Consider the following 16,760-nt stretch of genomic DNA (forward strand, 5'->3'; position numbering starts at 1 on the left):
CTAACCTTGCAACCTACCCCTCCCATTTAATTTTTCCCTTTGGCTTCCTCCTTTTACCAAGTGGTATGTAAAATGTATGTAAATATGGAATTTGATTACTGTTTGGCATCTGTGCCTCTTATGTCAGTTTGTGTGGAGGTTTATAATTTGTGGCTGACCTATCATAATTAACCCAATTATACTAAGACATTTTATGTTCATTTCAGATAAAGAGGTGTGAAGATGATTCTAATTCCCAACTTTCAACTGGTGGAAATGATAAGAAGGTTACAAGCTTTGAAGGAATTTTGCAAAATGGCATAAAATCAGAAATTGATATTAAAGAGGAAGAATTAGAAGTAGAAACCAAGACCAAAAAGAATGTCCTGGCTGACCTTTTGGAGAAAACAGTGGGTGGAGATATACTAAATGGTGTGGTTGAACGTGAGTTAAGAATAAGTGATAAAGGTCTTGAATTTGTTAATCATGGTCAGCAGTTGAAAGTGAATGGTCCAGTAACTAGTAATGGTCAGACTGGAGAAGCTACTGCAGGACAGGGAGTTAAAAGACCTGCTACACCTGACAATACCCCAGCTAAGAGGATAGCCCTAGAGGATCCCAGAGCTGGGACAGACAGTCGCATTACACTGTATGTCAGTCAGAATGGTAATGAAAGTGGTGAAGTAATTTCACAAGGTCATCAAGTGGTGCTAAGTCAAGGACAGCAACTGGCAACAGTCAGTAGCAGTTCTCCTCAGCAAATGGTAGTGAGTCAAGCAGTGGTAGCAGGTGGGCAGCAAGGTGCCTCCACACAAACAGTAGTGACCCCCCAAGGCCAAGTAATTCTGCAGCGGCCAGCTACTCAAACTGGCATGTTAGTCCAGCAGGGGGGACAGATTATCCAGGGGGCAGCAACTGGGCAGGTACTCCAGCAAGTTATACAGCAAGGACAGTCAGGTCAGCCTCAGAAAGTTATCCTTCACCAAGGACAGTTGGGACAAGTTATAGGAAGTCAAATGATTCTCTCGCAAGGTAGTAGTGGACAGCAAGTATTAGTTCAGGGAGGGAATAATTTTCAGGGTCAGGTGATCATGCAAGGGGTACCCCATTGTCAGGGGCAAGTGTTTGTACAGGGAACCAATACCCCTGCTCAAATTGTGGTGAGTGGTAGCCAAGGGCAGACAGTTGTTGTTCCAGCCAATCAGACGCAGCAACAAGTGGTAGTGTCGAGTGCACAAGGACAGACTATGATTGTTGCTGGGAGTCAAGGTCAGCCTGTAGTAGTGAGTGGACAACAGGGTCAGAGTGGACAAGTTGTTGTTTCTGGAAATGTTGGTGGCACAGTCCTATTAGCCCCTCAGCAACAGGGGTCCACAGCAAAAACACTTATTATTTTGCCCAATCCCAAAATGATGTTGTCAGGTCAGCATCAGGGAGGGCAAAGTCAGCAGCTGGTGCTACCCCGTCAAGTGGCTGGGCAACAGGTAATGCAGGTAGTATCATCAGGCACAGCTGGAGCTGTAGCCACTGCCACCACGACCATGAGAACAGTTCACACCACCCCTGCCATTGATACTCACGCTACCGCTACTCCTGTCCAGGTTCAGAGTTCTAGTGTTATAAGTAGTGGCACTACCACCAGTGCATCAACATACAGTGCCCAGACCACTGCCACTTTACCTACTGCCATTGCTCCCGCCCCTGCTGGTCCCACGGCCGTCCCAGTGTCTCAGACATCTGTGAATCAGACACCCCAGACCTCTCAAGCGCCTGCCACACCACAAACCACTCAAACATCACAAACGTCTCAGGCGCCACATGTTCCTGCCCCTCAAGTACTTGCGTCTGGAGTGGCACGGCGGCCGGCTAAACCTAGTGGGTTGCAGTATCTGTGCGAGTGGCGGGGATGTAACCAGGTCTTCACAAGTGCAGCTCAGGTTTATCACCATGCATGCAAAGTGCACTGTCCAGCACACATTGCAGAAGTACAGTGTGGTTGGGCAGGGTGTGACCCCATGGTCAGGCGAAGGTTCAGTGCCATGACTCATCTACATGATAGACATTGTAATGAGCAGGTCAGTCTTTTATTCCACATTAGTTACATTATCTCCATTTCAATTAACCAGGTTTTCCAGGAATGCCATAATTTAACAAGCTTATTTAGTTTACAATATACATTTTGAACTTGGGGTTAGGTGTAGACCTAGTAATCCTGTTCAGCATGAGATCTTTTCATAATATGAATTACTTGTCGGGTAGCAGCAAGAGGAAGAGGAAAATGAAAATAACTGGATTTGTGAGATTAAGGAAACATCCATTCTTTTGATTCATTTTCATTTTGAGCAATAAATGACGTATTCATTGAATAGTTTCTAAGATTCTGATCTCATAAGTTTTATTGTGGCAGCTGCTTCAGATTCTGGCTGTACGGAGGTCGCAGCTGGCAGGGACAGGCAAGACTGATATCCCAGTGCCACAGACTCCTCCACCCCACCCAGGCTATGCCCCTAATGCAGCCTTTCATGCCATCAAGAGACACGCCCTTGAAGTCATCAACCAGAGAGATGCAGTGGTGAGGGTAACTGAATTCTGTTTCTGTGTTGATAGTTCCAGATAAGTGTTTTGGACATCCAGGCTGGGACAAGTTTGCTTACTATTCCACTGTGTTTACTTCAAACTTGGTCTTGTTCATCACTTTCTCCTCTGATGCATCATATCAATGAGCACCAGGCCAGCAGAGGAAAGTGAGAAAATTAACTGGTGAAATATCAGGTGAAATTTGGTCCAGGACTGTACCTATTTGCATAGGGTGATGGGGTATTTTGAGCATTGATCTATGGATTTAAGTGGGTGGAAGTTGCATATTTTGGTTAGAACAGAAACAATATTTTGTGCAGGGAATGGTAATATACCAGCCGATTAATTTTTTGCATGTCTTTTTTTATGCAGTAGGATTTTAGGATGAACAGAATATCATCACTGTGAGTGGTGTGAGAGTAGCTAGTATGATCCCAACTCAGTGACTGGACTGATAAAAAAAACTGAGAGATCTGTATAATGTACCTATATTCTTACAGAAGTATGTATAAAATGCCTGTTGATATTAAGATACTGGTGTGAAATGATTTTAAGAATCTTGGTTGTGGACTAGGAAAAAATGAAGTTCATGCTTACAAGAAAGTATCAGATGTCTTTTCACTATGTAAGTAAGAGGAAATATGGAACATTTTTCACAACTTACCAATTAATCCATTTTTCACAGGAAAAGGAAGGACCAGTCACGAAAAGTATCCGTTTAACATCTGCCCTGATCCTTAGAAACCTAGTCATATACTCCAATACTGGAAAAAAGTAAGTACCTTATGCTTATGTTAACCCAGTTAGCAGTATGGCTGTCATTTTAACTTTCAGATTATTTTACTCAGCCTAGAGTATTTGAACTGGAAGGGTTAACATCATCATCATCCGGACCTCCTTACCCACCCTGGAGCAGGGTGAGGAGTAGCAGCGTCCAGAACAACCCAAGTTTGCCCACTCCAATGGGCCACGCTTCCATTCATTCATCATTCAAGCCCCCGGAATACTGGCTTCATCTGATATGCCAAAAACTTTCACCACATTCTGTAGCTTCACATAAATGTATCCGATAAGAGTCAGCTGGATACGTTACAGAATGTAGTGAAAGTTTTTGGCGTATCAGATAGAGGGGTTAACTATCACCTAATATAACGCCCTCACTTCGAAAGGACCTTCCTAATTTGAATAAACGTATTTAGAGGTGGCAAAAACTAAGTTAAAAGACAGCCATGACTGAAGAGGCCTTTGTATATAGGGACTGAATAGGGAGGCTGCCAGAGATCGAGCAGCGTGGTGAGTCGCAATTAGGAGCCAAAGGCTGCAGCATGCAAGCATGTTGGAGCCTGTATAAATGACATGTTATAAGTACAGTAGGGTTTGATAGATAATGCTGGTTCGGGCCATTTCTGAGCCCACATTTCACATTGTATGTAATAAGTTCTATGGACTTGGTTATTTACAGATCATATTATACATGAATTGCACAGGAAAAACACATGCTGTAGGGAGTCATTTTATATTTGTCCCTAGTTCTTGCAATCCCCCCCATATATATATATATATATGTATATATATATACATATACATATAATTTAGTGATAGGTGGGGGCGCTCACCATCCACTCACTCAATGTAGTGCTGCTCTCTGGTGTCTGCCCTTTCCGCTCCACCCTTCTTTTCTTCCATCTTCTTCTGTTGTTCTTTCCTTCAGTCTTTCCTCGTCTTTCTGCCTACGGGTGACTTTACACTCCCTCTTCTGTCTTTCATTCCTTCATTCTTTCCTCTTCCTTCTGCCTGTGGGTGACTCTACACCGAGTGACAAGCCAAATGGTTTCCTGTACACCAGGAAACCATTTACTACGCTGGGTGGTAACCATATATCCAAATTTTGGCGCCTGGTGGTTTAGTGGGTAATTATTGTGCTCCAATCGGATTGAGCCGGTGAAGGTTTATATCCAAGGGGTGGTTGGGGTCTATTGCTCACATAATGCCACTCAGGGATGAATGAGGCTGGTCACTCTCATCTTAAATGTCAGGACCAACTTGCCTAGGCCCGGGCTCTTACGCTCCTTATGGGGCAACGTAGGATTGGATGATGGATGGATGGATATATATACAGTATATATATATATATATATATATATATATATACAGTAATCCCGCATTTTTTGCGGATTTTTTGTCTACGGTTTTGCCCTCTCGCGGATTTTCTTAGCATTAATAAGTTCAACAAAAATATCCTTGAATATACAGAAAAAAAAAAAAATTGAAATTCCCGCAGCTTCCAATTGTAGCGCGGTAAACTCACGCCACCCTCTGTCCCTTTCCCGTGGCCCCTCTGCCAGTGTTACCATATCTAGCATAATTTTATTCTTTCAGCATAATTTTGATCAAATTTTCGAGTCTGGAATATTTTTTAGCATATTAGAAGTTTTAGAATCATTCTAGCATAATTTAGAATGGAATGGAATATTTTTAGAATAATTTTATAAAAGCTACAAATCAGAGAGAGAGAGAGAGAGAGAGACGAATAAGGTAAGATGTTTGAATAGTTGGTTACTTTCAGTTTGGGCTTGGGTTGGATTAGGTTAGGTTGGATTAGGTTAGGTTTTAGGTTAGGTTCGGTTAGGTTAGGATAAGTTTGAGCTTTGTACTTTACCCATGAAACCTAGGTTTTTCCGATGGATTTTGGTATGATTCATTCGATTTTCAGCTTCATTTCAGTCGGAAATGACCATTTTCTGTGTTTCCCCCCTCCCTATAACCCCCGCTTCCCCAAAGATCCCTCATTATTTCAGGGGGATGGGGGGGGGTCATATCTCAAAATCTGGTTATTTCCGACGGAAATGATGCTCAAAATCGAACGAATCACATCAAAATCCATCAGAAAAACGTAAGTTTCGTGGGAAAAAGCAGTATGGGTAGATACCGATATTTATCCTCTTACTGTATGTAGGTTCATTTTAATATTTTCATAGTAAACAATATATAATTAATATGTTGCACGAATATGTATAGAATTTTATCATTTTGCTTCAAGTTAGCATAATTCATTTTTTACTTGGAACAAATATGCTCAATCTAGCATAATTTTTTCATTGCCCTAGCATAATTTCGTTGTTTGGATATGGCAACACTGCTCTCTGCCTCGCATTCTTCAGTCCACGCCTGACTGCCTTAAGTGGCTGTTGTGGTTGTAACCACACTATGATATGAGCCTCTTGCCTCCCACTTGCTTTCCACATGGCCCCATGACGTAAGCCAGCCTCACCAAAGGCTAATAATACAATTAGTAAGAACTCCAAAGTGACAAAAACGATCAAGTTATGACCTTAGCAGAGAAAATTGTGTTACTGGACAAGCTAAGAAACGACCGTGCGAGTGTTTGCTATCACCAGTTAATGCATCTTTTTATTTTGTACTGTTTTGTTAATAAATGTGTAGATAATTGTGTATTACAGTACGGTGTTTACGTTTTTCCTTCATAATGGAGTATGTGCTTTCAATCTTGTAAGAAGGTATTTCGGGATGAGTATGGAGGTTTCGGGACAATTCGCAGTCACAACAAACACAAAACAATTCGCCTTCATTAATGAAGATAGCTATGGGTGACGCTAGAATATAATTCAAAGGCGACTACAGCGAGGAAGAAACAAGTTAATTATTGACTAAAGGTGCAAAAAATAATATCCAGAACCTACGCTACTGAACATAGACTTTGCTGGATCCCCCTGAAATATAGTCATTAAAGTATTGATTAATTAATAATAAGTATATTGATGAAAGTATTGATTAGTATATTTATAGAATGGCGGGGAATCGTCCAGGGTGCGAATTGTTCTGAAGGGGAATCGTCCATGTTTTGACGGGGAATTGTCTGACGGCGAATTGTCTCTCAATCAGTATGGACGTGGACTGTGTGATGGGCAGCATGGTGGACACAAGTGCAAGTTTTCAATTGTTAATAGAGTATTTGCGGAATTGACTTTTCGCGGGGGTTACAAGAACGTAACTACCGCGAAATATGCGGGATTACTGTATATATATATATTTTTTTCAGACAGTATATGATACAGACATGCCCTGATTCTTGCAACAGATTTGAGTATAAATGGCATATTCTCTGTTCTGCTGTTTAGGATTGACGATTGAATTTTAATTGTGTATCACGTGTTTGGTTACACCTTATTAAGAATTATTGCTAATATTAGCATATGAAGGTCTTTTCTCTTGATGCCAGCTCTCTGTGTGTCACAGTCTTGAGCCGTTGCCCCACTCAGTCCCCTGTCCCAAAGGTTAATCCAATAATTGTAGTGATTGCCTCAACTTGGATTTTTATCCATCTTTGGATGGCATATACTGCCATTTCTAGTAGTATAAGAACTGTTATATGCATTTATTTCAACAGGTGGGTATTTTATTGTTGTGTTTAATGTCTGTACTTTTCTTCAGACTGTTGCGAGGGTATGAATCTGAACTAGCCAATGTGGCCCTCAGTACAATGGAATCATCACGGACAGTCGCTCAGATCCTTTACGACATTCGCCTTCCTGACCACCAAGGCCTCTAGACCGCACTAGCTACCAAACAGTGGTGTTGGGAGATTGTCAAGAGTGGGGGAAATCTGTAGTCCCTAGCAAGTGATATGTTATAGTTCTCAAAACTTTATGACATTATAGGGCTAATACATGTAGCTCTTCAAAGTAGAATACACAGTCTTGCATCCGGTGTATGTATGAAGTCGAGAGTGGCAGTCCCCAAATTGGGGTCTCTTCAAATAGTGCAATTAAAAGTTTTGTAAGTTGAGCAAGTCCTTGAGAAATTGAGTACTCTGTGGTATTTATATAGTGCCAGTGACCTGGTGAAAGGTTTACGTTCTTGCTTGTTATGAAACTGTCATAGTTTTCCCATTCCTTGTTAGTATTGCATTTAGGTTGAGTGTATATTTTTTTTACTATTTATTTTATTTTTTTTTTTTAGTTGATGGTGTAGATATTTTCATGCAGTTATAATGCTGTATGGATGACTTTTCTTTTATTGAGTAATCTCAATTTTCTAAGGTTAGCTCCCGTGACCATTCTAGCATAAAGATGGATCTGTCTGCACAATTTTGTAAATTTTGTACACAGTGTATAAATGCTATTGACTTCTGTACATGTAGATTAATAGTAGAAACTATTCCTTCTGCTGAAAGCAAGTTAAAGACAGTTTCCTTCAGTCCACAAGCTTGATAGAGGCAGCTGATTGTATATGCCAGGTTCCAAGCAGAGGTCCAAAAGGAAAAATGGAGTTTAGTGTGTTGTGCAGATATGGACCTCTCATACTACCTGTGAAAAAATTCGAAGGAAAAGTTGTGATACCAAATATATAAATCTTGTTTTTATAGAAAGGAAGTAAGTAAAAAGCTAATTCTATTTTCTATCATTATTTGTAGATTATAGATAGTAGTATATTATTTTTTACCAGTTTGACATCTATGATGTAGATAATGGGCAGTAAATACTGATTTTTAAAGTAATTTCTAAAAATAAGAAGCATATACTCTGTGCATCAAAATGTCCGTTAATTTAAAATGGATTTATGGTAGATGAAATGTACAGCCCCAAGATCGACATGCAACTCTTCACACGAAAATCACTATATAACTCTGTACCTGAGTATCATTTACCACATGTTGTTGTTTTACTGTTTGGTGTTTTTTCAAGTTTGGACAGGAAGCTGGCATAACAGAGCTGCAGTAGACCCAATTTATATAAAGATTACAGTAACAGGCTTGACATTGCTCAGCTCTTGTCCAACTACTGATGCTGCTGCTGCTGCCATGATCTCGTTTTATTTTTAGTTTGGGGAAATAATGTACACATAGATGTGCTAGTGTGTGTTTTGGTATGGTGGGTGTCTCACAAGCTTCACTTCCATGCAGCACCTTTTGTATCTGTAGGAAATGTTGGTGGGGCACAAACTAAGATTCGTCCATGCATTATCTCCTAAGTCTACACGGGAATGGTACGCAAGCAGGAGATGTACACAGTTTTGGTTGGTAGTTCATTTGAATACCTTTGATGCAAAACTGCTGAAGCAAGATGTACTCAGCTTGAGTGTTATTAGTAAACTATAGCATACTGTTTAAATTTGGTATGGTTTCAAGGGCGTGAAAAGGAACTAAAGACCTTGACTGGAAAGCTTGCGGACTGGTGCTGCTGACCTGTGTTTTGACCATGGCAGCAGTAGGTGTTCCTTCTACTTCCATGCTTTTGTCATTCCCAAATGAAAAAGTTCTTAACCAGATTTAGTAACTCTTGATGCACTGAGCTGTGTCTTCTGTTAAAACAACTCGCCAGACATCATCATTATAATTTTTTTAAATAAAATATTGTAAATGTTAATGTAAGTTTTCATCAATGAATCATGGAAACTTTTACTGAGCTTATCTTTAACCTTAGCACAGTATTACATGAGAGATACTACTGACCTTAACTCTCCACCCCCCACCCCCTGATGGCATACAGTACAGACAGTACTCTCTCTGTGTCAGGGATGTGTTCCGTAATATCAAATATTCTATACAGTTGGTACTTGGAAAAAAAAAAAAAAAAAAAAAAGCAGATCAGCTTTATAAGTAGCTTTGGAATATTTGTAGGCAGTTTTCTCTTAATATACTGTGGACATTATCACAAAAGAGAAAATCAAATATGTGACTTACAACTTTGACATTATGTACTGCATATCCCAGTTTGGTCATGGCAAAAAAAGACCAGCACACAATATTATCCTTACTCAACTGCTTTCACTCTTGCCAAAACACTGACCTGTTCACATATTGCACTCCAAAAGTTAACCTCCCACCATGATCAAGGCTTACCGGCACCTCTACTCTTTCTGGCATCACTATGGTACTCAGGCACAATACTCAGTTTTTCATTATTCCTCATGCATTCTAAGTTGCCTACTAATGGCAGTATACAGTTCATCTCTTTTTTCCTTCCGTCCACATTGATACTACACTGTTTAAATAGCTTCATAGTTCGTCTGTTCTTCCAGACGACCAAGTCCGTGTGCAGACCAAAGATCCCTCTCGTGCCCCTCCGAATTTTCTTGAACAAACAGTATTCGTAGGAGGTCACTGCCTTTAAAACATTTCTTCATCTTGAGGCTGGATGTACAATTTGCACAAAACTGTTCAGACCTCACCATTATTTTCCTACAGACACCAGGTCGGTGCTCTAAATTGCATTACCAGTCTATCGGTTTCTGGTGGTATTTGCCATCTGACCAGTACCTAAAGTCTGTGCAAAGGTGAGCTCAGTCCACAGTCACCCTTCAGCCCTGGTAGGGAGAGGATATTTATGAGTGCCCAGGAGCCAGTGCTTACGATTAGGTGGGATCGTATGTAAGGCAGCCATCAGTTTTCCTGTCTTTTGAGATGGCTTCAGAGCAGGTTGTACAGAAGCTTCCAAGCAAAAATGACACTCGTTGCACTACTTTCTGCTGCCCACACTCAGCCACATTGTATAATTCATGCTTGAAACCCTCGGTATAAACTCTGCCTAAGGCATCAAAGACATCTAGCACCGCGCGTAAGGTTTTATGAAGAGAGGTGCTAGATGTCTTTCTCTGATATCCCATTTTGTGACTTAGGATTTGCACCTGGTGATTGATGGAGGACAGCAGCCTAATTGCCTCCAGGGCAATGTTATGGTCATTTCCTCCACTGAAAGTTGCTTTGAACCCATCTTAAGTGGGGAGGAGGAGGGGGTATGATGTCCACCTTTCAGGCAAACCCAACTATTCCTGGTGTCCAGGCACTCACAAGAGTATCTACCAAATAAAGCTGAGAGGTGACTAGACTGAGCTCCTTTTCACACAGACCTTAAGCAGTAGGGAGACAGCATACGTCATCAGAAACGAAAGTTTATCACAATAACACTGGTAACACAAAGTACAGAACTAGTGTCTGCAGGTAAATAATGGTGAGATCTGAAAAGCTTTTGCACCAACTTTAATGTTTATCGTCTTGACTAAAGCTAGTAAAAATCTAAGTAATAGTGAGACCTTTATTAACTATCAGAAATTTTATATCATCTTACATTGGCATGTGGCTGTTTTGGGCACTGAACTCCAGCACATACAGTATAATTATTAATGGGGTGGAGTATGGTGTATGAATATGAGAGATCCATTGGTGCTTCATTCATAAACTAAAACTTGCAACAAACACTCATACTAATTACAGCAGCAGGCAAGCTGGCACACTGATGCTTATAAGATATAATAAAAAGTTAACTAATCCAACTGGCAAGTTACTGTACTCGACCCATTTGCATTTCACTGTCTTGGGATTTTATAGAGAACATCAAATAAATACAGGATCAATGTATGACTGTCTTCTTATAGAAATAAATCAAAACTACGATCTTTTGTGAATCCAAGTCCAGATCATAACTATGCATTAAAATGGGTATATATCCTTTAACTTATTTCTGACCACTCATAAACATGGTAGGTAGCCTATATGTTAATAATCATCCCCCCTCCTTTCTTTCTTTCTTTTTTTTTAAACCAACTCTTTAAAACAGGTGATTACTGTATATCTTAAGTGTCAGGACCAGCTTGCCTAGCCCCGGGTTCTTACGCTCCTCATGGGGCGACGTAGGATTGGATAATGGATGGGTGGATGGAATATATGGCTGACATACGGTAATTATTTCCATGTTGAGAACTTCTTTGACTACTGTAAGTTGTTGCTTAGCCCCCGACTGTCTAAGCAACCCCGTGGACCAGAGGTAAGCAACTGGTTTGTGGGGTCATTCTACAGTTACAGTACATACAGTACTGTTTGGGTCACATTCTCGCTAATGCTTCCCAACACCTTTTCCTTGGTAATTTACTTTGCATATTTCACCTCTGTTTTTATCTTCCATGCTGTTTATATCTTTTTAGTGCCAATACAGTTTGCATCAGTAACAGACAAGGCTATACTAAAGAATAAAAAGCAAGATAAATCGTTGAGGAAATGGCATACGAAAGAATAAGGACCTTTGCATGATGATTAGTAAGGAGACACTTTCAGACCAGTAGAAGAAAACTACTTCTATCATCCTAAAATGTTACTTCCTTGCTTGCTTTAACAATCGTAGGAGACCGTGGACTTCTGATATATTTGCAGTTTGTGTTAAAAATGTTATGAAGAAACCATAGGGAACAAGTAAAACAGAACTATTGGTGTTATTTGATAATGTGATTTTTATCACTGAATATTAAATATTTAATCCTTAATAATTGTACTTAATTCATTACCAAAACTTCTGCTGTTATCTAATTTTGTTCGTTCCTTATTTCCAGTAATATCACACTGCCATGCAAACTGGTGTCTGAGAGGTGAACTGCAAGGTTTCATACATGTTTTCTGAAGCAACACAACCTTATGTTACATCAACAGCAGAAGAGCCAGTAGTATTTGTATTGCCAATGATAGTCTTGATATGAAAACCTTTCACATTTTCTTTTCCATCACTGCCAAGGCTGGCCTGAGAGGTAAGAGACAAAAAGCTATCTTGTGTCACTCCTCGGTATCTTCGGTGATATGTTGGGTGTGTGTAGTCCTTAGTGCTGCCTGGTGTAGTCGCTGGAGGTGCTCCAGGCAGTCCTTAGTGTTATCACCTTCAAGTAGAGTTGCGCTGCTCTTACGCCGGTATACCAGTTTCTTTGATAAGGGCTTGAAGCCTCGCTTACGTGCCCAGTCAGCAGGAGTGCGACCCTCCGAGTCCACAGCTTGAGCACTGGCACCGCGCCGCAACAGCAAGTTGCAGGTTAGTTCCTTGCCCTTGGATGCTGCCCTATGTAGAGGTGTCATGCCTGACTGTGAAGGTGCTTCCAGATATGCCCCATTTTCCAATAAAATTTTCACTACACGGTTGTGTCCAGCCTGAGCGGCAGCGTGCAGTGGTGTGTTACCCACTATGTCCACGCTGTTTATGTTGGCACTGGCTGCCAGCAGAAGTCTCACGATGAGGTCATGACCATGGTGTGCAGCACGGTGCAGCACAGTGGCGTGAGCTGGCCAGTGCAGTGCCAGTGGTACCAGTGTGTTTGGTGGTGCACCGGCTAACAAACAAGACTCCACTGTGGCCGGACACCCATCTTCAATACCTTTGATCAGCCTTACAGCTACTGGGATTTCCACGGAGACTTCCTCCACCCTGGTGCCAGCACAGGATTCACGCCGCACCTCCCTAGGGATTGGTGATAGTCCAATGTAACCCAACTGTGAGGCCACATCAGCAGCAGACTCGCCAATTTTGTTCTGGAGTAGCATATCTGCATCCATACGAATAAGATGGCGAGCCACTTCTAGGTGGCCATGTGCCAACGCCATTTGTAGTGGTGTCACTCCAGAGCGATTGATAGCATCAACAAAGGCACCACTTTCCACCAGCTGTACTGCTACCTCGTTATGCCCCTCCCTGGCAGCCAAATGTAGTGCACTGTTGCCTTGCTCGGTGCGGAAATCTGTGTCCGCGCCAGCAGACAACAGCGCCTGCAGAACGTATAGAGATCCGTCTTTAGCAGAGCGAATTAGCAAAGAGGAGTGGCCATATTTCATGTTGGGGTCAGCACCAAGCTTCAACACTGATCTGGCCTTTTCTGCATCTCTGTAGCACACTGCCTTACGCAGAGACTTATTCAGTTCTTCCTGTGTCATGCTGTTATGTGCTTCATGCTCCTTAGCCAATGTCTCCTCCCAGTCAGTGCTGTAGTATGTATCAACTGCCGTCTCCAGGCACTTTCTTAGCAGGTCCTGGCTGAAACTAACTCTGCTACCTTGCCTGGAGTGAATTACCTTAATACTCTGTCGCCTGTCTGAATGTCCGTGATCAATACTGTTGTTTCTGCTGTGCAAGCAAGGTTTTGTCTTACTGCCTTTTCTATTGGACTGTATTGACATGCAGCTGTCCCGTCTTGACTGCCTTCTGTGTTTAGTTGTGTCCTTGACTGAACGAATGTCGATGCTTCCATGTCGACTGCTTGAGAGCTTAGGAGGTAGATTATTTGTAATACTTTTACGAGGTTGTGTTGGCACTGGAGGTCTAGTAACGATAGTATTGGGTGTTGACGACTGACTAACACTCTTTTCTACCAAATGATTACGTTTTTCGGTGGTGTTGGTTTCCGCAGTAAGAGGTGAAGGTGGCTTTGGCTTAGGGTATGGAGTATAAGGTGGAAACAGAGGTGGGTTAGTTCCACGACACCGCGCCTTCAGGTTGTCCGTCTTGAGTTTGCTGAAGGCGTCTTTGTATGGCGAGGGTTTGTAGGGAGATAGGGTACTTGCTGGCTGTTCCTCTGGGCCAGGTAGTAGAAGACTCTGCAGTATGGAAACATCAGTCATTTTCTCTGATGGTGGTAATTTGGGTGGACTCTCTCGGGGTATCTTCTCCTGGACACTTTCTTTTTGTTTGTCTTTCTGAACACCAATCTTTGCTAAATTTTCTGCGTCAACTTGATGGGTGTAATCAGATTTGGTGCCAGTAACTTTGGCATGGATGTCATAGGAGCTTGGTTGATATTCTGATATATTTATTTCGTTACCATCTTGGGAGTCAGTATATAATTTGGAGCCAATAATTTCGTCAGGGATGTCGAAGGAGCCTGCTTGAGATTCTGATACTTTTATGATTCTTTCATCCTGAAAGTCATTATCTATTGTTGCAATTATTTCTTGAGTAATGGTGGCTGAAGTGTTTAATGGCGAGTTTTCTTCTTTCCCCCAAATACTCTCCTGGCTAGACGATTCCAATTCTCCCTCGAAAACTGGGAGCTTCTCATCAATATCTACACTCGGCTCGTCTTGAAGTCTTGCTTTCGACGATTTCCTACCATCAAGTTTGTAAATAACCTGATCATTGCTTTTCGTTCCCTCCTTGTTTTTGCCTATTAATTTACGCGGCACCTTATTCAGGGAAGCAATATGTGCCTGAAGATCGACAGCGAAGTTTGAACTGTTAATCCCTCCTTTATATGAAGCTAGTTTGACTTTTGTAGGTTTGCGGGTAACTTTATTACCTTCAGCGTCATTTTGTCTTGTGCATGTTAAGTCTTCTTTCAAGACCCATTCGTCTGCTGAGACAGTTCCGAGGTTTGCTTCACTATTTACTTTTACATCGGGTAAGGAAGATACTGCATCACTTTCAAATAATACTTCCCTTGATTTGTCTTTGATTTGGTCTTCCTCTTCTCTCTGACTTCTAAGCGAGGCAGATACACTTTTCAACAATTCATCCCTTGATTTGTTGAGCTCCTCGATCTGTTCTACATGACTTCCAAGCGAGACAGAAGTAGCAGCACTTTCTAGAAACACCCCAAGTCGTTTATCAGTGCCCTCCTTTTCTACCGTATTTCCAGATGAGGCAAATATCGTGGAGCTTTCTATCAACATCTCCCATGGCTTTTCTTCTTCTACCTGATTTCTTACACTCGTTTCAACTGGGTCGTTCAATGATGTTCCCTGTTCATATTGTGTCATATCAGAAAACAGAACTGTGTTGTTGTTAGGAGAATCTATCATAAATACGTCATTACTTCGTGCAGGCTGTGTTAAGGTTGACGATAATGAGGGGATGAAAATCTGTGTTGTGCAGTTTTCGTTAGATTCACTAAACGAATTCCAATTCTCTGTGTTAAGGTTGTTGTTGTTGTCGTCATCGTTCTTGTTGTTGTTGCTGCTGTTGTTCGTGTTTTGATTGTTACTGTTATCAAATAGAAATGTATTTTCGCTGCTATCTAGATCATCATCACTGTAGCACGAAGTTGTTATGATAAAGGAACCTCTCTTGTATGTACGAGGAATCTCAGTGTCATCGTCCTCGGGGGTTTCATTGGCGGTTTCAGTCTCATCTTTTGTGTGTTCCACCTGGCATGTATCCGGTATGTCCCTCGAATCAGAACCACAGCCAGGCACTTGTAAGGAAGACTGACGATACTTTTCATTAGATGGGTCAGAGAGAGTGAGAGGTTTTGCCTCTTCCTTAACATTAATGCTGATCTTCGTCCTGCTCTCCCTCCTGGTACACACACGACTGTAGAGGTTCCGTCCTAAGTCTCCATGTCTTTCACCCGTCACAGCGCCACTCCTCACAAAACCTCCACAGCAAGCGGCAGGGTTCGAGAAGGCCATGTTGACAGATTCCTCCTTGTATGCACCTACGAAAATCTGGCAGGAGTTACCGCGCGCCTGAAGAGAATCGTGTGTGCGCTTGACGATGCTTTTAACCAGGGTGCTGCAAACTCTGGGACCTTTGGGGTATCTTGTGTGTCGCCCTGCTGATCTCTGTGCCAAGCTAGCTAGTCTGTCCTGAAGTCCTAGGCTGGGGCGGGTCACCTTACACACACGGTCATTGGCCAGCATGGAGATGATCATCCTGGTTTCCTCGTTCAGGTTGTTGCCTGAGCGTCTTTGAAACTGCAAAAACTCGTTCAGCTGTCGACCCTTGCGTGAAGATGGTGGAAGAGAAGCTCCTTTACCATCAGCCACTGCTTTACCATCACCCTCAATACCGTCCCAGTTACGTTCATGGCTCGAGATGTCCTTCCAGCCATTGCAGCTATCCTCATCCTCATGATGATTAGAGATGACCTTCACCTTCTCCCAGCTATCCTCTTGGTCCGCGATATCCTCCCTACCATGCCAGCTACCATTAAGGTGGTCTGAGATGCCTAAACCATCCCAGTTATCTTCACGGTTCGATATGTCCCTCAGACCATCCAAGTTATCCTCATGGTCCTGCAGACCACCCCACTTACCCTCATGGTCAGTGAGACCGGTATTACGCTCAGTAACGCATGTTTGACACTGGTCACACTCTTGGTATTTTGAGGACAGAGGAGGTGAGACGGGTGATGAGATAGGGGACGAGAGGGGTGAAACCTGGGAGAGGAAGGGAGGGATTGATAAGGTGGAGGGGGTACGCGAGGGTTGTGGAGGGGTGGAGGTTATGAGTGAGGGTACAAGGTTATGTCCCATTTCATCATTAGTGACATTCCGTGCGTCCCCACTCCATGCGTTGGGACACTGCCATCCCGTGACGTTCTCAGCACACATGTGCGACAGACTCGGGCCCCCAGCATGGCGTGGGTCGGCACAGAGGCTCCCTTGTTCTAGAAGCGTCTCTGCATATTCACAATTTAGACTCCTATGCTTATGATGACTC

General features: G+C 42.3%; 1 protein-coding gene across 2 annotated transcripts in view; it reads left to right on the plus strand.

The window, feature by feature from the left end:
* The window catches only part of Bap170 (Brahma associated protein 170kD), an 83,141-nt gene extending 74,164 nt beyond the window's left edge, over positions 1-8,977 (plus strand). Inside the window, exons 15-18 of one of the 2 annotated variants that reach the window (XM_080278734.1) lie at positions 207-2,054; positions 2,387-2,557; positions 3,242-3,330; positions 7,009-8,977. In XM_080278734.1, the coding sequence (XP_080134860.1) occupies positions 207-2,054; positions 2,387-2,557; positions 3,242-3,330; positions 7,009-7,126 (2,226 nt within the window). In that variant the 3' untranslated portion in view covers positions 7,127-8,977. The remainder of the gene's footprint in view (positions 1-206; positions 2,055-2,386; positions 2,558-3,241; positions 3,331-7,008) is intronic. The other variant, XM_080278735.1, reaches the window with a different exon arrangement.
* Positions 8,978-16,760: the final 7,783 nt, after the last annotated feature.

Source organism: Coenobita brevimanus, chromosome 74 (assembly GCF_032717465.1).
Source record: "Coenobita brevimanus isolate Jiangsu-jjx chromosome 74, ASM3271746v2, whole genome shotgun sequence".
Taxonomy (NCBI): Eukaryota; Metazoa; Arthropoda; class Malacostraca; order Decapoda; family Coenobitidae; genus Coenobita; species Coenobita brevimanus.